Raw genomic sequence first — 21,469 nt, 5'->3', positions numbered from 1 at the left:
CATCCTCTTCTTTTTCAGAGACCATGGCATGAGTATGAGCATAACTTCCAAATAATGTACAAGGTGGGAATGGGCCACAAGCCTCCCATCCCAGAACGTTTAAGTCCAGAAGGCAAGAGCTTTCTCTCCCATTGCCTGGAAAGTGACCCGAAGCACCGGTGGACATCTAGCCAGCTTCTGGATCATCCTTTTGTCAAGGTGCCTTGTTACGATTGTAATGCATAGTGAAAGCTTGTTTATTTCACTTAACTCTGGATTGCAGCTTGCAAGTATAAATGTAGACTGCCATGTTTTAATGCATTCAGTGGATTTTCCTTCAAGGTGCAGTTTCATACACTTCTCCTTCATGGGCTTCCAAATATCTTGGGCATCATGGGATATGTCTATTGGGATATGCTTGTGATGCTCAAAACCTCCCCGTCACAAAAAGTAGCCCGTTTCATTGGTATAAGCCTAAAGATGATTTGACAAGAGCATCCAGCCATATCCTAACTCAATTAACAACAATTGCATACTGAGTTGCTTTAAATCATACCTGTATATTGCAATAATGAACCAGCCTGTGATTGATGGCCGCTTAACTTGGAATGAAATGCTGCCATTTGGATTGCAACTTTAAATATTTTGTATTTCCAGGTTTGCTGTGATGAAGAATGAGGCTGCTTGAACAAAAGCTCGTGAGGTCTCCCAGACACACAAGAAGCAATCACTACTGCAAGTGCCAAGAATACTCTACAAGGGCAGACCGCACACACAGCTGACAGGGTCACTGTACCACTGCTTCTGTGAAGCTGATAGGCTGAGACTGCACATATTGGGCAAATGACTGTCTAGCAAATTAAAATAAGCTGCATGCTCTGTTGGAAGTGCCATTACTACTGTACAGACTGTTGTGGTTACTGCCCCCAATAACCCACCCCCTCCTTTGACCTTGCTTTTGGAAAATGTAACAGCTGTAGTATTTCAATTTTCTATAGGTTCCAAATAGTTTTGTGTTGTCAAATATTCTAATTTGTAAATTGTTTTTATCTTGTTGTGCTACACACACACATCTATTATATCGTGGAAGAAGAATGCACTGACTCCTGTGAACGTTTGCATACCTGAGTTATTCAGCAGTGACTGTAGACTGATTAATGAAATACACTTGTTTTCCAATAAATTCTTTATTTTAGGAAAACTGGTGAAGTAGCAATGTGGTGGGACCTGTGTTGAATGCAAGCAAGTAACATTTGGTGTGTGGGAGAGAAAATGCATGTGTAGCTAGATTTAGCCATTGGTCTATAATTGAAGAAAATTTAACTGCACGCTTGCTTGACTATTCAGCTCTATGCAAGTACAGCAATATCATTGAGTTTACATTTTATAATAGTGAAGCATTCTTTTGCAGCAGACTGCAATTTGTATAGATATATAAAACTGAGGCTTCTGGAATTTGAACTAATAATTTGCATCTGTAAATTTAACCCCCAGTTGGCACTTGTTCAGCTGTTGCCAGTAAACCCATCAGAAGACATTTGTTTTAATTATTGTATTTGAACAGTTCAAAGGCTAAATACTTCAGAAGCCAAAATGACTTGGGAGTTCCAGTATAAGAGCACAAAAGAGCTTTATCCTAAAACTAACAATTTGAATAAAATGATTCTAGGTTGCAGCCAACAGTCCACAAAATACTATAACCTTAAAAAGACCAAGGAGTTTTTGTTATCCATCCTCAATTAGCTTTGGAAAGGCTTTGGTAAGCATCTGGAACCAGTACAATTAGAGGAGGTGAGGTGTTTGCTACCCTGGCTTTTAGATTGCGAGAGGGTTAGGAAAGGACTGCTCATGTAATTGAACACGTGCAGGAAGTACACAGTGGAGTCCCAGTAGAACATGGAGTGAATGTTTCGGGAGGAGGACGATGAATTCATCATGCAGGCTGGTCTGCCCTCTGTTAAAGCAGACCTCCCACAGAATTCCATTGTGTTTCTGCTTTGGAACATGCTCCTCTGATCAGGTTTTGAATACACTACTTGCTCAGCTACATGTTAATTTAAAAAAAGTAAAAATCCAAGTTTGCAGAAATGAATTAATCTGCTCATCTTTGGCAGTGCCTTGACCTGAAATGTTGCCCATCTGGGCTTGTCTTTTAAAGTAGTTGGCACCTAATGACCTCTGCCCCCTCGATCTGGCCAACACAGAGGTGTGAGAATCTCATCCAAGTTTGTTAATTACATACTTATTCATGAACCGTGAGACGTGAATTGGCCAAGATAGACTGGCGATTGATTCTTAATGGGTTGATGGTGGATATGCAATGGAAGGCATTTAAAGACTGCATGGATGAACTACAACAATTGTTCATCCCAGTTTGGCAAAAAAATAAATCAGGGAAGGTAGTGCATCCGTGGATAACAAGGGAAATCAGGGATAGTATCAAAACAAAAGATGAAGCGTACAAATTAGCCAGAAAAAGCAGCCTACCAGAGGACTGGGAGAAATTCAGAGTCCAGCAGAGGAGGACAAAGGGCTTAATTAGGAAAGGGAAAATAGATTATGAAAGAAAACTGGCAGGGAACATAAAAACTGACTGCAAAAGCTTTTACAGATATGTGAAGAGAAAAAGATTAGTTAAAACAAATGTAGGTCCCGCAGTCAGAAACAGGTGAATTGATCACGGGGAACAAGGACATGGCAGACCAATTAAATAACTACTTTGGTTCCGTCTTCACTAAGGAAGATATAAATAATCTGCCTGAAATAGCAGGGGGTCGGGGGTCAAATGAGATTGAGGAACTGAGTGAAATCCAAGTTAGCCGGGAAGTGGTGTTGGGTATATTGAATGGATTAAAGGCCGATAATTCCCCAGGGCCAGATAGGCTGCATCCCAGAGTACTTAAGGAAGTAGCCCCAGAAATAGTGAATGCATTAGTGAAATTTTTCAAAATTCTTTAGATTCTGGAGTAGTTCCTGAGGATTGGAGGGTAGCTAATGTAACCCCACTTTTTAAAAAAGGAGGGAGAGAGAAAACGGGGAATTACAGACCAGTTAGTCTAACGTCGGTTGTGGGAAAACTGCTAGAATCAGTTATTAAAGATGGGATAGCAGCACATTTGGAAAGTGGTGAAATCATTGGACAAAGTCAGCATGGATTTATGAAGGGTAAATCATGTCTGACGAATCTTATAGAATTTTTCGAGGATGTAACTAAGGGATAGGGAGAACCAGTGGATGTGTTATATCTGGACTTTCAGAAGGCTTTCGACAAGGTCCCACATAAGAGATTAGTATACAAACTTAAAGCACACGGTAGTGGGGGTTCAGTATTGATGTGGATAGAGAACTGGCTGGCAGACAGGAAGCAAAGAGTAGGAGTAAACGGGTCCTTTTCACAATGGCAGGTAGTGACTAGTGGGGTACCGCAAGGCTCAGTGCTGGGACCCCAGCTATTTGCGATATATATTAATGATTTGGACGAGGGAATTGAATGTAACATCTCCAAGTTTGCGAATGACACGAAGCTGGGGGGGCAGTGTTAGCTGTGTAGAGGATGCTAGGAGGCTGCAAGGTGATTTGGATAGGCTGGGTGAGTGGGCAAATGCATGGCAGATGCAGTATAATGTGGATAAATGTGAGGTTATCCACTTTGGTGGCAAGAACAGGAAAAAAAGTAGACTATTATCTGAATGGTGGCCGATTAGGAAAGGGGGAGATGCAATGAGACCTGGGTGTCATGGTACACCAGTCATTAAAAGCAGGCATGCAGGTGCAGCAGGCAGTGAAGAAGGCGAATGGTATGTTAGCATTCATAGCAAAAGGATTTGAATATAGGAGCAGGGAGGTTCTACTGCAGTTGTACAGAGTCTTGGTGAGACCATACCTGGAGTATTGCGTACAGTTTTGCTCTCCTAATCTGAGGAAAGACATTCTTGCCATAGAGGGAGTACAGAGAAGGTTCACCAGACTGATTCCTGGGATGTCAGGACTTTCATATGAAGAAAGACTGGATAGGCTGTTTGTATTTGCTAGAATTTAGAAGATTGAGGGAGGATCTCATAGAAATTTACAAATTTCTTAAGGGGTTGGACAGGCTAGATGCAGGAAGATTGTTCCCGATGTTGGGGAAGTCCAGAACAAGGGGTCACAGTTTAAGGATAAGGGGGAAATCTTTTAGGACCGAGACAAGGAAAACATTTTTCACACAGAGAGTGGTGAATCTCTGGAATTCTCTGCCACAGAAGGTAGTTGAGGCCAGTTCATTGGCTATATTTAAGAGGGAGTTAGATGTGGCCCTTGTGGCTAAAGGGATCAGGTGGTACGGAGAGAAGGCAGGTACAGAATACTGAGTTGGATGATCATGTTGAATGGCGGTGCAGGCTCGAAGGGCCGAATGGCCTACTCCTGCACGTATTTATGTTTAACCCCATTCAAATTTGCTAATACATTCAACACAACTCCAGGATAAGAACAGTTATAATTTTCAAATGGAAACCAATAAGCAAACAACATGTGGTTTAGTATCACAACTGAGAGAAAATTAGACAGATGGTGTTATTGTACATGTTATAAGCAACTTAAGAATATCTTGAGTTCTGGAATATCTTTGTGCAGCATTTTAACATTAACTTTATCAGCACAGGAACAGGCCCCGCAGCCTAACTTGTCTATGCTGACTGCTGACTGACCAAGATGCCCCATCTAAGATATCCCATGAATTGTCAACGTGTCTTTTAACAGTTAGTCTCCACTGACAAGCTAAAATCATCCTGTCATGCAGTGATAAATCGTGGATGTTAAGCTATGAATAGAACTCACCGAAGAACATAAATAAGTAGCACTACAAAGGATTGCGTAGCAGGCTTACAATGTTTTCATGGTCCTGCAAATTGCACTCGACAAGTTTAAATCTCAGCCCCCAGCAGAGGGCACCATTCCACCATTGGAAACACTGTGCCTTGAATGAATCCAGTCACTACCCAACTGGGCTCAAATTTTGTTAATGTTAAAATGCTGCACAAAGATATTCCAGAACACAAGATGTTCTTAAGTTAATATTCACACGACGTACTGTAGGTTCAATTTGACGTATTTCTTCAGTTATTGGTTCTTTTGGTCAATGCTTGAAAACTTGGGTTAGTGAGGATAATTATGTGGATGCACAGTACCTGTACTCATTTCAAACCTCAAAGAAAGTTGCCCACAAAGATCTAATGCCATCAGATCCAAAGAGGTTATTGAGGTCCAGGAGTTGTGACAGCAAACTGGTTGAGCAGACAATTACAATGAAGAATTCTCAGACAGCAAAGAAGGGAGGTGAAAAAAAGCGCAAATTTTAAAACACAGTGAAAATTTCAAGTAGTTACGACAGAGCATGAACTTAAAATACAACATTTTTAAATTTCTTATCCCGAAGAGCAAGGAAATGGTTTCATTTTCAAAAGAAACAGAAAGCAAATAGCCAGTATAGACTGATATGGTTGTCCCTCCTTTCAAAATCATCAGAAATATGGTTTAGATGACTGCAGCAATAATGGAGAGAATTGCATCGTATTTTCCCTGAGCAGTTAATGTAGTGGTCATAATGCTTATCGCCCAATCAATAATGGAATGCAATTTCCCTTCAAGGCGACGAGAAAGAGTTTACATTCAGATATTGAAGTCCAGTGAAGTTCCATGCCCGTTCATCTTATTGATGAAAGGGAAAAATAAATCAATCACACCTCTCTGTTCAAATTCATATATTAACAATTAGAAGACAGGAAGAGGTTGATGAGGTCTTTCCAAATAGATATTACCCACACTTTACAGTTAAGAAATCACTTTTAGGTTCCACTTCCTCTTATTTTAGCCCAGTGCCACACCATATTCTGGCTTGGATGATTGGATAAGCTTCAACTGGTGATAAAGCCGCATGCTGTTATGAAAGATAGATCAGGCAGTCTGATGCACAGATTTGGTTGTGGTATATGGTGATGCGCCCCATTTCAGTTCAGGATACACTCAAACAAAATTCTGTAGGGCAAAGATTCAGATGCAGCAATGAATATAGAAATGGAAGTGTAGCTGAACAGGGCAGCTTCAGAGATAGTGGACTTTCCACTCCTGGCACCAATTCTAGGTAAGTGGAGGAGGAAAGTGGCCTGTGGAGGGCAGGATATTGGCCCCAGCCCTGTTGATGTGCAATGCCCTCTTGCCAGCATCGCTGGGAAGACTTCAGACCGACAGGGATGTCAGAATGGAGGAAGTATGGAGGGCAGAGCAAAAAAAAAAAACTGAATAGAAACTACAAAAATAAGTCTGGCTTAAATGGTGTGTACCAAAATGCAAGGAGCATACTGAATGGTGCAGATGGGCTAAAGGCATTAGTAGAAATACGAAAGTATATTTTAGTTATTACTGAAACTAACCACTGGCCGCTTAACTTTCCTGGTTACACGATTTCTAGATCAGATAGAGGGGGATATAAGGATAGGATGGGCACTATCAATAATGATTAAAGAAAGCACATCAAATGAGGTCAAATGACTGCAACTAAAGAACCAAAAGAAAATGGGATTATCAATTAAAAGAAACATTTGGCACTGATCCCAATTAAGTTAGATTTAACCCAGTTATGAGAAAATAAAATACCTTCTAAGTCAGGGCAGGGACGGAGAAGGTAAATTTTATCCAGCCAAGTCATGTAGCAGACCTGAGAGTGGAAACAGCTACTTAAAAGGTAAATCACCAATAAGTGAATAAGGAGATTTAAGTCAGTGTAAAGTTACAAAAATAAATAACAAGATTGCCAGATCTAGTCTTTTGAATTACAAGATCCTCACAGGCTAGTCATAGTAATTGTCTGCTGTTAGCACCCTGAGCTGCTAATCTTCCTATGCCACCCAAGGTAAGCTTGAGGAACACCACCTCAAGTATATGACGGCTTTGGTGGCTTCAGTTAGCCCCAAAACCGCTTACCCAAGTTTCGCTCTCTCCACTTTACATGTAATTTATTTCAATTTTCTTTGGCACTAAATGCCATTTGTAAAGTATTTGTTACTTTGACAATTTTGGTCTGCACCCATCACTGAATTCTTGGCCTCTCAAATCTTCTCTCTGTACTTTAAAACACGCTTTGCCTAGAAACAGAGAACTGGATGAATTGGTAGATGGATGTCGAGGATGTCCAGCAGCGAAAAAGACTACAAAAAGTTGTGACCACTGCCCAGTCCATCACCGGCTTTGACCTCCCCGTCGAAGGGATCTATCGTAGTCGCTGCCTCAAAAACCCAGCCAAAATCATCAAGGACCCACACCATCCTGGCCACACACTCATCTCACCGTTGCCACCAGGAAGAAGGTACTGAAAATTGTAACGTCCAGGTTCAGGAACAGCTTCTTCCCTACGGCCATCAGGCTATTAAACACAACAACGGATAAGCTTTGAGCTCTGAACTGCAAAATACTATATTATTATTGCACTATATTTATTTATTTATTGAACTTTTCTTTTTTTCTCTTCCCCCGTTATGTACCATGTTTACATATTCACATAATCTGTTGTGCTGCAGCAAGTAAGAATTTCATTGTCCCATCCGGGACATATGACAATAAAACATTCTTGACTCTTGAGGAGAGATGGGTGTGGTAGGAGTCTGGAATACAGGTTGGAACAATGGCAGGGACACAAACCCTCTCTTCATTTAAATAGCACTTGGTGTGTACTAGAATAACTTGAGGGCATAGGCTAAATGTGAGAGGGAAGGGATACCTCAGGGGCAACATTTTCCACTCGGAGGATAGTCCGTATCTGGAATGATCTGTCAGAGGTAGCTACAGAAGCAGATCCAATTACCACTTTTATAGACATTGGGACAGATGTATGGATGGGAAAGGATTAGAGGGCAAATGGGAGTACCCCAGTATGTTAAATTGTATTGAAGAATTAATTGATCAATTACTAGCCCCTTTTATGAAAACCCCCAGAGTTCATTGGAATGCTATTGGGGAACTGTAGAAAGTTGCATAAACACTACCATCTATAATAATTTTAAACACCTTGATGGAACCTCCAAAACTGTTGGAATAATTTACACCAGGCGTGAGTGACTATCAAACTGTAGCTACTTTATTACCAATAACTTGTCAGACAAGGAGAGCAGTCTCTTGCTGTTCTCCTTGTCTGACAAGTTATTGCTAATAAAGTAGCTACAGTTTGATAGTCACTCGCATCTAGTGTAAATTATTCCGTTACATGGTCGGCATGGACAAGTCTGTACAGCTCTGGACACACTGCTGGAGGTGGGCTTATTCTCGGTAGCTCTTCCTTGACCCACACAGACCAAGTGGGGAAAACCATCTCCGTCCACATCTAAATGTTGCACAATTCAAAGGTTCTAAGCCAATTAATGTTCACTCATTTTGTGACAACAACCTGCAGCAGCATTAAGCCAGTCAGAATCTATTTCTTTTCTGGCAAGGATGGATCAGTATCTCAAATATTTTAGCAACTATGGTGATAAAAGATGCATTCTGTAACACTAAACGATGGCTCAAATTCAGTAAAATACAAATGCATTTAAATAAGTTAGAAGCACATTTTTATGTTATTAGAAAAAGACTGAATTCTTCAGTTACACCACTTTTTTGAAAAAAGGTAATTTCCATTTAGATTGAAATGTCATAATATCAAAAGCCTCAATACGTCAGATCTTTTAGTAGCACTATTAGTGTGGCATTCTCCAACAACATCCAATTTCACCATGTCTCATTACTGTGTCGATGGTTTCATGCATCACATACATCATAAAGGATATAAAATTCATCTTATCCTTTTTACGCAGATTAAGATACCGTTCCATACAGTGATCTGCTCACAAAAGAAGCACAGTAATTTAGATGCATCGTCCTCCAACCCGAGCATCTGCTGCAAGTTCTCTTCAAAAAATATATTTTAGCTCCATTTTGAAGTACTACCAGTCTCCATGGAAATTAATTATTTTGCTTCATTTCATTGTTACCATAGCTGGAGCCCTTTTGTATTTCTGTCATTCCGATCATCCATCGCATACCAACAGAGGCTGGAAAACAAAGACGTAGCACTTTTAATACAAAGCAGATACATCAACATGGTGCTATTGGAAGAAATCAAATTGAGAACCCCTTGTTTTGCAATCTTTGTTAGTTTAGCTTTGGATAAAGCATGTCTTCAGTCAATCGACCTTCACGACCAGCAAACATTCATATGGAGTTAGGTCAGAAAGCAGTATAAATGGTTTATAGACACAAAGTGCTGGAGTAACTCATCGGGTCAGGCAGCATCTCTGGAGAAAAGGAACAGGTGAAGTTTCAGGTCGCAACCCTTCTTCAGACTGAAGATAAATAATTTGGCAGCTGCAGGACAAGAGCAGAACTGAGGATAAGGTGCACCTTACACAAAGTGTCAGGAAATAAAACGTGGGCCAAACAAGGCAAGCTTTTTCATGATTTATATCAACGACTTTGGAAATAAGATTTCCAGATTTGCACATAACTCCAGATCTGGAGGGGAACAGGGTAGTTAGCATGGAGGAGGACAGCAATGTCGCAATAAAACTAATAACCAAACAGCCGGAAATTAATTTGCTAATGTGTTCAAGTGGAGTAATAAATAGTGGTAAGTAATTCTTGCAAAATAAGAATCTAAATGGTAGAAGAAATCTGGGAATGCACAAAGATAAATGATCAAAAATAGCAACACACCTTAATAAAGCCTTCAATAAAAATGGAGATAAGCTATCTTGGATCTTGGTTAGGTCATACTTGAAGTACTATGTTTGGTTTTCTAGTTGCTCCATTTGAGAAAGATATTAGGAAGGATGAACATCACTCAAAGGATAACAGAAATGAAAAGGTTGCAATTATCAGGAAAGATTAGTTCTGAGGTTCTTTTGGAATGGCTGAGAGAATTAATGGAGGTCTAAAATTCTGATGGCTTTTGAGTACACAAGGAGCATCACCATCTGAGAGGAGGCAATCCCATCAAGACAAGATAGTAAATATTGCTTGTGAATTTCTTGGTAACTAAGGGTGGCACAGTGACGCAGCGGTATAGTTGCTGCCCAACAACTTCAGAGGCCCAGGTTCAATCCTGCCTATAGATGCTGTCTATACAGAGTTTATACGCTCTCCCCGTGACCACAAGGGGTTTCTCTGGGTGCTCCAGTTTCCTCCCACAATCCAAAGATGCACAGGTTTGTAGGTTAATTGGCTTCTGTAAATTTTAATTGGTCCCTAGTGTGTAGGATAATGCGAATGTATGGGGTGATCACTGATCGGAATGGACATGGTGGGCCGAAGGGTATGTTTCCACTCTGTATTTTTAAAATCTAAAGGGTGCAGTAATAATGGGATACTCAACTTCAGGATGCAAATACAATGCATATAAAAGCCAAGTAGAAAAGCATTGAGGAACAAAGATTATGGTTAATGTGTAAAGGATGAGACGGTTCATACATAAACCCAGCATGGACTAATTTAGCAAAGGGGCCACTTTTCTGTTGCTTATTACTGAAATTTGATACAACTTGGAAGATATTACCTAATAGCAATATTCACTACTGGAATAATACTGCAAGCTAACTTTAATATAACTCATAACTGCAAATCGTTGATTAGTGATCTGCGTTTATAACTATAAAATAGTACAAATTAAATTTATCCCCAACTATGTTCTATTAAAATATTTACTTAAACATGACATACCACATCATAAAGAACTGAAAGGCCTAACCTTTTCCTCTGCCCATCTGAGTGCCAGAGCATCACCTTAAGATACCCTTCAGATTGCTGTTCTCGACACTGACTAGTCTTCCAACAATATACTCTTTTCCACATTTCAAATATTCAGAAATTATATCATATTAAAATATTCTAATGTATGTGGTTTTGGATACAAATGTATTTAATAAGCAGAAAACAACACTAAATGGTTAAACGCAAAGTGCTGGAGGAACTCATCAGGTCAGGCAGCATCTGTGGGGGGAATGAATGGACGGACAGATGACATTTTGGGTCGGGACCCTTCCTGAGGCCAATTGTCATTCCCTCCACAGATGCTGCCTGATATGTCGCTTTCCTTGCAGTGAAGCATAAAAAACTGAGTCAATTAGGCAAGGAGCACAGTGCCCTTCCTGCAGCAAGCTGTCCTCGGATGCGTCTGTCCCGCTGCTTGTTTTTTTAAAGATATAACAGTATGGCTAGATGAATGAGAAAAATGACCCACAGAGAAAAATAGAAGTTCCAACAATCATGATAATTTGAAAGAATAATTAGAAAAATAATTTTCCTTTTCAAAACAAGAATTGAAAAAAATTATTGCGATTAAAACAAGTAATATTTCCAAATGCATTTCAGTACAATTTTTACAATCAAGTTTCCACAATGCTATTGTGGGTATGGGTAGGAATGGCACCAAAATCTTTTCCCACATTTGGATACAAAATATAATAAACCAAGTTCAAAAGATGCAAAATTCCTCACAAGCTATTTTTAGTGAGTTTTTAAAGGGCCAAATTTCACTGGGTTTTCCAATATTGCATTGACAGAGAAGGATCTTGACCCCAGGTTTTATTCGAGAGATCCTGCACTCAGACTTTGAGTTGTTGGGTTCGGTGCGGGCCATTCATTTAAATATGGATTATAGAATTGCAGGCGAGAAAGGAAGAACAAGGCAAGTTACATTTGCAATAAAAATACATTTGTTTAAAGTTTTTAATTATTTTAAATGCTGTGAAAATAAACATTATTACAAAATTAAGGGATTCAATTGTCTATTTGTGTTTATCTTTCAGAAACATGAAATAGGGCAGGGTGGAAGGAGAATTGTAAAGAACTAGGTTTTGTTTCAACGCAAAACTTTTAAATCTAGGAGTTAAACATGCAATCGGGCATTTGGACTCTTGATCTAGAGACAAATGCAAATTTAAATCGATATAATTAAATAATTATTATGCAGTAAACAGCTATTATTAACAATGCTGCCCCTTGAACCATCAGCTGTCATAAAATCATAACTTGTTCAGAAGCCTGTCGTTCTCATCTGGTTTTGACTGTACACGCTTCTGGTTTCAGACCCGTACTCTGCAATTGTCAAACAAGTCTCTCAATTGAAATGAAAAATGATTCCTAACCTTACCACCAATCCTCACATACGAATGACGAACTACAGGGCAGCTTTTGGCTAGGCAAGCAAATATGCTAGGAGTGGAGATATATAGATCATGTGCAGAGAGGCGTTTCCTGCTGAGTTACTCCAGCATTGTGCGTCTGTCCCGCTGAGTTACTCCAGCATTTTGTGACTATCTTGGCATCATGTTCAGCATATACACTGTGGGCCAAAGGGCCTGCTCCTGTGTTGTACTTTTCATGTTCTACGTTAGTAACCTTCAACATGGTAATCAGAGAAAGATGGTATTTCAGTCTGTAGACCATGTTTACAGAATTTGCATCACATTAGTACACAGATATGCATACTTTAATAGTATGCTAACTATGACACAAGTAAAATAATTCCACATTAGACCTGAACACATGTTTGCACAGGATAAAGATATTGTACATTTTAGGTTGCAAATAGACAAGTGGAGATAATCTAAACCAAAAACAATATGTTGAGGTGGTTAGTGGCACACACGCAAATATTTTATGCTCATGAATGTATTAAGATATAAAGATCATTTTCCTTACAAACCTCAGCTTCCATCACGTTGGTGACTGCATAAGTTCAGACAAGATAAACTTTACAAACTTGGGAAAAAAAGGTAAAAGCAACATTGGCCGAAGGATAGCATCCAAAAGCTGGCAATATCATGCACCACCTTTAGTGCAGCACACTGAACTCACAAGTTGTGTCTTTTCCACATCGATTGATAAAACCATGGGGACAATACAACTCTTTCCAACAATACATGCACCACACACATGCTTTTCAAAGAGAGAAATGCAATTTATCACCAACATAAGAGTGTACCTGCATAGTCATGAACCTAAAAGAGTACACCCGCATATAGAGAGACAAAAATCTTACGAAATAACACATTTAGGCAATCTTATACTACAGCTAAAAAGATGCAAATTGTTCCCAGTAATCACATGCTCATCTGCTTTTAAATTGTTAATCAGGAAATAATGCTGCAAAATGTAAATGCATCTGCTATAATGAAATTGAAGGTCCTATTATAGGATTAGTCATTGCAATACATTAGGTCTTTGCTTTCCTGATGGCTCAGATTTTGTACAATCCCTGGGCTCAATTATTAGTTATCAGTTATTAATTATTCAGTAATTATCAATTATATCAGTCATTAGTTATTAGTTATTAATTGAGCCCAATCCCTGGGCTTAATTATCAACTGATATCAATTAGGAATAGGGCAGGAACACCAATTACCGCCAACTAAAAATAGAAATAATTGGATCTTGAATTCCTAACCAGTTTCAAAGCAGGAATCCTGCATTAAATCTGCACGAGTGAAACTGAATCATTTAGGATGCATTGGATTCAGTTGTGATCCATCACTGGCTTCCTGCCAAAGAATTTGCCAGAATCATTGAGGCTCAAAGGACAGGTGTACAAGTCAGCCATTCCCTTGGGAATGTAATCGAGCAAAGAGAAGAGATTGGCAAGAAATTGGAAAAGGAAGAAGTAGCTCGAGTAAAGTCAATGCAGAGATTTATTTTGGAACAAATTAAATCAAGCCCCACTGAGAAAAAGAAAATGTAATTTTCATGCTATGCATAGTTAATTATGCATATTGTTTCCAATTGACAATTTTCCTAAACCTTTGACTTCTAACTCCGAGACCTTCAAGATTTAAATCAGAGCCAACATGGCATGAATTTTTAAATATAGCTAATCTCCCAAATAGTTTTCAGAACCAAAATCTTTTTACTCAAATGTCCTGATCTTAATCAAATAGAAATAATTTAGGATTTATTTATTTTTTTTTTTTTTAAATACAATTTTGTTTTTGTACTTAAAATAAATACAAAATGCTAGAGTAACTCAGCAGGACAGGCAGCATCTCTGGAGAGAAGGGATGGGTGAGCTTTCCTGACTCTAGTCTGACGAAGGGTCTCAACCCGAAATGTCACCCATTGTTTCTCTCGAGATGCTGCCGGACATTTTGTGTCCATATTTGGTTTAAACCAGCATCTGCAGCTCCTTCCTACACATTGTCTTTGTACTTTCCAGGCTAAGTACATTTTCATTTTCATTTTGTTTATTTAACACAAATTATCATTCTGATTAAAGTGGATTCCCCTAACAAAATTGTTCTGATTTATAAACTAACATATTTGGAAATCTTATCTCCTTCAACATTTTTATTCCCCTTGCTATCCTAACCAACAGGTTATGAGGGATATATCTGACTTTGCTTGCATGTAGATGCACAAGCAACTGCCAGTCAGACTCACCTCTGCATACACTGATTTTAACAGAGGGAAACATTTTTGCATTCAGTGCTAGCAGCCAACAGCCAAATTTCCACATATCACCCCGTCAGCTTCCTAACAACAAAACCCAGCATTTCAACATTCAATTAGCTCTGAACTCAAAGTGCTCCATTTCTTCAGGCCCATCTAATTTCTCACTCACCGTCCACTAAACAATGAACCAATCTTTTAATAAGTCTACCTTTACCTGTTATTCTCTGCAAATGACACCCCACCCCTCTCAGAAGACCACTGCTTCTGCCAGAAACTACACTCTTTACTCCTACACTATTTTCTTTCCTTAGCTACTGACAAATGAAATTTCTGTCTCCTACTCAAATCTAGACTGAACACAACTCCTTCCTCTACCTACACAATTCACAATTCTTCAATCCTTTGGTCCCACACTTTCTGTCTTTTCATCTCTGGCCTTTGGCCAACCATTTGCCGATCAAAAAACCCTCCTCACCTACCAACCCATTACCTGTCAGGCTTTGTCTCACTTTATTTTCTCCCCTCAGTCTGACAAGGAGTCCAGGCTCAAAAAGTCCCATATGCATGTTATCCAGAGATGCTGCCTGACCTGCTAAGTTACTCCAGCACTTTGTGTCATTTTTGTAAACCAGCATTTGCAATTCCTTGTTTCTAAGGTTCAGCATTGCCAAGCTGAAATCAGTTAACTTAAGCGTAGATAGTATTTTAAATCAGAAAAGTTCATCTCCTTCCAAAATTATATTTGCCCACTGATGCATCATTTCAGATCAGACATGATTCAACCATACGCAGAGTGGTAAAATCACAGTGGTAAATAAATAAAGGGTGCTATTAAATAGGATTGAGGCCCATCACCCTCCAACCTCAATGCCAGTCCTACAAGATTACACATGCATAGGTTATAATCAAATATCTGTATGCAAAGATTTCTTAAATGTTTAGTCCCAGATTCTGTGACAGAATCTAGCTCAGACTCTGACATATAAATTGCTATCAAATATAGGAAAAATAAAGCAGGTGTGCATTTGAACAGATTAAAAGTAAAACAGTTTACATTGTGCAACCACAACCTGAAGGAAATTAAGTTAATTTTGTTTTAGGTATTCAGAAACAGCCTGTTCATTTTTAACGAATGCTGAGCACAATCCAGGTTGGAACAGAAACTTGAAACTGTCATTCATGACTTACCCACAATGATGATTAGGGAAAAAGTAATTAGGGTCAGGGAAGATCCACTGATGATCAAGTTCGCAACCAGCTTAAATAAAGGGAACAGCAGCAATGCAGACCAAAACAGCCAATTAACAAGGACCCACGGTCGTGTTGGTGGTTTGATTGGAGTGCCTGGGAAAGTGCCTTTTTTGAAATATTCATCCTGCAGATGATCCTGATAAAATAAGAAATAGGAATGGTACTCCTTTAGTGAAAAACACATATCTGTGTAAAACTCTGCTCATGCTATTTCTATAATGTCTCCAAGGTAATTATGGTCATTTTTGTAACCTGAAAGATTTCATATTTTGAGAGCTGCAACTTACTGGATGATGGGTAACTCGGAGATAAAATGGAAAATTGCCTCACAACAGGAAGTTGTTAATGGAGCAATTTTCTTTGATGACCTCATTAAGGAACAAGTGTGAAGCAGATGGTAACTACATTCTTATTGAAATCCCACCTCAAAATAAGTGAAAGACTACAAGTCCTCCCCAGCTTATGACGGCATGATTAATGGCAGCCTGATAAATATGAATGAATGTTTGAGACCATTGTGATGGATATGGTGGCTGCTGCAAATTACTGGTTTACAAACTGATGTGTAATGCATGTTCAGATTTGTCCAAACTTTTCTAATTAGATACACCATTTGGCAATGTCAGACTCACTGACCCATTCCACATCTCGTACCATCAAGAACTGGACATCAATCTGCAACCTGTGCATACTGTTGTAGTGTGGGCAAACAACTCAAAAGCAATTCAGAATTACTTGTAGTTTCTTAAATTGTTGTAAAGCCAAGTTATCATTTGTTTTTTATATAGACACAGGTTAGTTTTACTAAGAGTTCACAAGAACTGGTACAAATAAAACCATAAATGTTTGTCCACAGAATATATCTTCGCCACAATGAGATAACCTTGCCTTTTCTTGGTAGAGTTTATGGAGCCAGTTAGCACATTCCATTTCATCTTCAGGTATCTCTTCCATTGGGATCCGCCTGCAGATCCAAAATAAATGTCAATAGGTTTCCAGATGCTTTCCATATTAATCCGAAAGGCAACTTAGATAGAAGAGAGACACAAAATGTTTATTTTTTTTTAATTAAAAAAAAATCAATTTTTGTAACTCAGTGGGTCAGGGAGCATCTCTGGAGAAAATGGATATGTGATGTTTTGGGTTCTGACGTACTGAGTTACTCCAGCGTTTTGTGTCTCTCTTTGGTTTTTGGTTTTGGTTTCCTTTTTGAACGGAAAAAACAAAAATCTTTCCAACATTAGGATTTTCAGTAAAATTAGAAGAAAAAAAAAGACAACAGATCATAGCACTCCAACTTTGCAACATTTAACAATGATTTAAATACATTTAAATTAATTTGAACCCATCACTGGGTAATATGGAAAATGTTTGGCAAAGGCACGGTCCCACGAACTGTTAAATAATAATTGTCAAATTATCTGGTTTGTAGGAGTTAAGTAAAGAGTAGACGTTGTTCAGTACACCAGTAACTCCTGTTTATCTTTGGCGTGTAGTGTCCTATCCTCTATGACCATTAAACTGGCAGATAAGATCAGTCTTCTTATCAGAAGAACTGCACATCTTCTCAAAGCCTGTGAGATCTCTATCATATCTCTGGTCTACTCAAATAAGGCTTTTATACCAACATACCATTGCCCCACCCCTCCTGATCTCCTCAAAACCATACTCCATCCCCACAATCTTCTTCGAACAACCCCTCCCTATCTAGTGATTTGCTCGACACACCCAGGAATCATCTCACTTCCACCAGATCTCTTAAGGGCCTCCTGTTACATTCAGTTCAATTTTTTCAATCTTTTGTTATTCTCCCGTTTATCAATCACTAACCCCTTCATCACCAGCACATTTAGGAGCACTCCATTTTCCTCCACATTTCCCAGATGCAGTACTTACAGGCCTCTTTGCCTGACTGGAATTAAGTCTGAATTTAAGTGAATGGGACTTGAAAATTATTTCCAAATGTACTCTTAATTTCTATACTGTAGCCCATATCCATTGTATCCCAACCCTCTTTCCATCTATACCCTACTCCCCTATTAAAATAGTAGAGTGCGCATGCACACACATCCTGGCATCTTACCGAACATGTAGATCTGCATGGTACTTTTTTCCATGTAAAGTTCCCAGTAAGGTTGGATTTTCACCATTTCTGAAATTGAGTGTAGCATCATACACAACTGGGACTAGAGGAAACAACTACAGGTGAAAACATAGCAATTTATAGCATATTAAATTAATTCTATAATTGTAGAATATCCAAGTAACATTAACAATAACAGAATTATAACAGGTTAAGCTCAACACAATCCATTCACAAAATCAAATGGCTGACATATTTCACTGCTGATTTATAGTCTTGTCGATATATACCAAATTATAAATATTGTATGTTTGGGACTTACTTTACAGATTTGTTACAAAAATTATTTTTGTGATACTATACAATTTCAGCAGATGTAAATAAAGCTTCTACCCCCACTGTTATCAGACTCTTGAATGGACATTCCATTTGCCAGAGATGAATTCTTAATTTTCTAAAAAAAAAAACTCATTGTGGCCCTTGTACTTAAAAAATAAAATCTTCATCTCTCGAGTTGTAGCACTATATTCTGGACTTTTTATTTCTCCTGTGCAACCCAATGTACTCTTGGATGGTATGATTTGCCTGGACAGTTCTATACTGTATATCTCTGTACATGTGACAATGAACCAATACCAAACCTTCCAGTAAAATGAACTTGACAGTGAAAATACATGGAAATTAACCACAGTTACATGTTAGCATAGATTAAAGCAATGGCGACATGGTGATGGAAAAGAGCTTGAATTTCATTTATGCATAGATTGCCTCATATTTCTCTTGAGTGGATTGTTTCTTATCAATACAGAACTTGCATTTATTTAATATTCATTTTATAACATCCCAAAGTTACAGATTTACAGTTTACATTAAAGTGATATCACAAGGTAATCTGTTTACCGAGATGCAAGTTCTGGCCAGGACATCAAGTACCCCAGCTACTTTTCAAACGTAATGCCATTACACCCACCTACGCAAGGGGATAGTACTTCAGTTTAGGACAAAGAATGAAAGATCACTCTGAGGAACCATCAATAATTCAGCATTAACAGGACAACAAGGCGGTTCTACCTCATTTCTTAAGCCCTGTTGGGAAACAGGAACTGCGGACAGGAAAATGCTTTGGTGCATCTACTTTGCCTTCTATCATCTTAGCAGTTGCATACCACTGTAAACACTATCTGGCAGTGAAATGTTTATTATTGGGATTGCCTGAAAATTAACCATTGACTTTGATAAACACAAAATCTTGCCCCTGTAAACCAGCAGATGTGTAGAGCACCCTTACCTACACCTCTCAGGCATTGAACAGTGAGCGCAAAGCCTCTTGTTCGAGGGAGGAGATGGTACTTTAGCTTGGGCAAACCTTTGGATTCTGCCACCTGCATGCTAATCTGATGTTTCTTCTCCGTAAAGCGTGTTCCTTCACAGTGAATCAGAAACTGCAAATCAGGGAAGGTAATAGAACGGACAAGGGATAATAGAGTCAGTAAAAGCTGAAATCAATATAATAACCATAAATCCTTGTCATTCATTATTATAGACACCATAATCTCATTGCCATAAAAGTAATGTCATATCAGATATTCCATTTGTACCTTGCTGCAAACAATCTAACTCCAAATTCGACACAAAAAGCTGGAGTAACTCAGCAGGTCAAGCAGCATCTCTGGAGAAAAGGAATAGGTAATGTTTCGCGTCGAAACCTTTCTTCAGACTCTCGACCTTTCTTCAGGTCTTGACCCGAACCATCACCTATTCCTTTTCTCCAGAGATGCTGCCTGACCCGCTGAGTTACTCCAGCTTTTTGTATCTATCTTCAGTTTAAACTAGCATCTGCAGTTCTTTCCTACACAAAATTAAGCTTGAGTTGTGTTTCAGTGGCAACATCAGGGTCAAGTAATTTTTATAGGCACCAAGGTCTAGGTACCAGTTTAACAATAAAGGATGACTACCAATCTCTAATTTCTGCAATTGAATCCTATTTAGATGAGAGAAGGTCTGTGGAAATGCGAACCACCCGAGCTTTACTTTCATTAACGGGAGCTCTTTTCATTAAATTGGCAGTAGATTGTCAGAGATAAAAAAACACAGCGTCCTGAAGTAATTCAGCAGGTCAGGCGGCATCTCTGGAGAACATGGATAAGTGACGTTTTGGGCCGGGACCCTTCTTCAGACTGTTTGGAGTGGGGGGGGGGGGGAAGCTAGAAGGGAGGTGGGGGCAGGATAAGATCTGCCAAATGATAGGTGGATGTGGGCAATGGGGGGTTAAGTGGCAGATGGGTTGACAATTGTCAGAGATGAAAATGAGACAAAAGGAGAGAAATAGCAAGAGATAAATTTGATGCAAAATGCTGGAAGAGATCTTGGGAATTTACAGGAACAAAATTAGTTTTCTTACCTTCCAATCTACCTTGGAGTAATTGTACTATTTTGAACTGCACTTTATCTGCAGTTGTAACACTATTTTCTTCACTTTGTTTTTTCTATTGTACTTCCTGATGCACTCATGTATGGCAATGATTTGCCTTGATAACACACAAAATAACGTTTTTCTGCATCTTAGTATGTAACAATGATAAAAGCAATTAAAACTAAATAATCGTACTGAATGGCAGAACAGGCTCAAAGACCTGAATGGCCTACTTCTATATTTATAAAAGTATCATTAGAAGAAAAAAAGAGCAACTATAGGATTGCATCAGCTCCTTGGATGTAACTTCTTTGTTTGATGTAGATTACTAAAATTGTTATTGTTAATAAATTGTCATATCGTGAGAACAGCTCAGATATTTCATGACGTACAGTCATTGATAAAATACACTTCTCTGATAATAGTAGCTTTCTGTTTGGAAGAAATCTGATTAATTGCGACACTTATGCAATTGTTACAGCAAGAGAGATTGGAAATTGACTGAAACATTAAAAGCAATGTAGGTTAAAGAAAGTAAGCTTCTTTGGAGAAACCTTGCTATTTCGACTACTACTGCTACCAGCTTAAATAAAAGACTGTCTAAATGTTAACAACGATGAACAGCCAGGTTAAGGTTTGGTCAGAGGTTAACTTATTAAAAGTCTGAAACCCACTCCGGCCAACCCAACTGCAACCTTAGAAGAGGCAAGGAATGTTCAGCCAACTCACTCCCTGAATGCAGTTTGGCAATTTAAATAGCTTAACAAGGATGGTAGTGTCTTGCTAAAACTACTTTGCAGATTTCATTCAAACAACTTCACCAACACTTTTGTTATCCATTCTCTCGTGACCTTCTCTTCGTTCTCTTTGGCTATCCTCTATTTTTCTGCAACTTAAAAGCTATTTTAAGTCTAGCTTTTCCCATTCAGATTAATGGTCATGAAACTGACTGGGTTCCTCTCTGTATGTGCTGCCTTCCATGGGGTCTATTTCCATGGTTACTAATCTTATTTTACATTTCCAGCATTGCTCATTAGATTTCATCAGTTAGTTCTGAAAATGAAGTGAGGAAATATCAATTTATTGCAAGAGAACAATTGACCCAGTGCAAGGACAGAAGCGTACAAGATACTGTAGGAGTCAAGGGCATAGGTGCTGTAAAGCTAAAATTACCAAACTAAAGAATGATAAAATTTACTTTTGAAAAATCATCTGAGTTTAAAGAAAAGTATATGAGCAAACATTGAGGAAGCCTTTGGTGAAAATGAGACAGTAGAGTTCTGTGGATCAAT

General features: G+C 38.7%; 2 protein-coding genes across 7 annotated transcripts in view; one reads left to right on the top strand and one right to left on the bottom strand.

Moving 5' to 3' along the window:
• map3k4 (mitogen-activated protein kinase kinase kinase 4) overlaps positions 1–2,745 on the top strand; it is a 164,508-nt gene extending 161,763 nt beyond the window's left edge. For 2 of the 4 annotated variants that reach the window (XM_055639430.1, XM_055639431.1), the window contains 2 exons: positions 19–198; positions 637–2,744. In XM_055639430.1, coding sequence (XP_055495405.1) covers positions 19–198; positions 637–657 — 201 coding nt within the window. In that variant the 3' untranslated portion in view covers positions 658–2,744. Of the gene's footprint in view, positions 1–18; positions 199–636 lie in introns of all 4 variants that reach the window. The other 2 variants (XM_055639428.1, XM_055639432.1) reach the window with 2 other exon arrangements.
• agpat4 (1-acylglycerol-3-phosphate O-acyltransferase 4 (lysophosphatidic acid acyltransferase, delta)) overlaps positions 1–21,469 on the bottom strand; it is a 114,896-nt gene that overhangs the window by 13,510 nt on the left and 79,917 nt on the right. For 2 of the 3 annotated variants that reach the window (XM_055639433.1, XM_055639434.1), the window contains exons 5-9: positions 19,053–19,206; positions 17,765–17,867; positions 16,570–16,645; positions 15,619–15,817; positions 8,182–9,041 (exon numbers count right to left, since the gene is read on the bottom strand). In XM_055639433.1, coding sequence (XP_055495408.1) covers positions 8,953–9,041; positions 15,619–15,817; positions 16,570–16,645; positions 17,765–17,867; positions 19,053–19,206 — 621 coding nt within the window. In that variant the 3' untranslated portion in view covers positions 8,182–8,952. Of the gene's footprint in view, positions 1–8,181; positions 9,042–15,618; positions 15,818–16,569; positions 16,646–17,764; positions 17,868–19,052; positions 19,207–21,469 lie in introns of those variants that run through there. The other variant, XM_055639435.1, reaches the window with a different exon arrangement.

Source organism: Leucoraja erinacea, chromosome 8, assembly GCF_028641065.1.
Source record: "Leucoraja erinacea ecotype New England chromosome 8, Leri_hhj_1, whole genome shotgun sequence".
NCBI classification, from domain to species: Eukaryota; Metazoa; Chordata; class Chondrichthyes; order Rajiformes; family Rajidae; genus Leucoraja; species Leucoraja erinaceus.
This window is presented reverse-complemented; position numbering and strand designations above follow the sequence as displayed.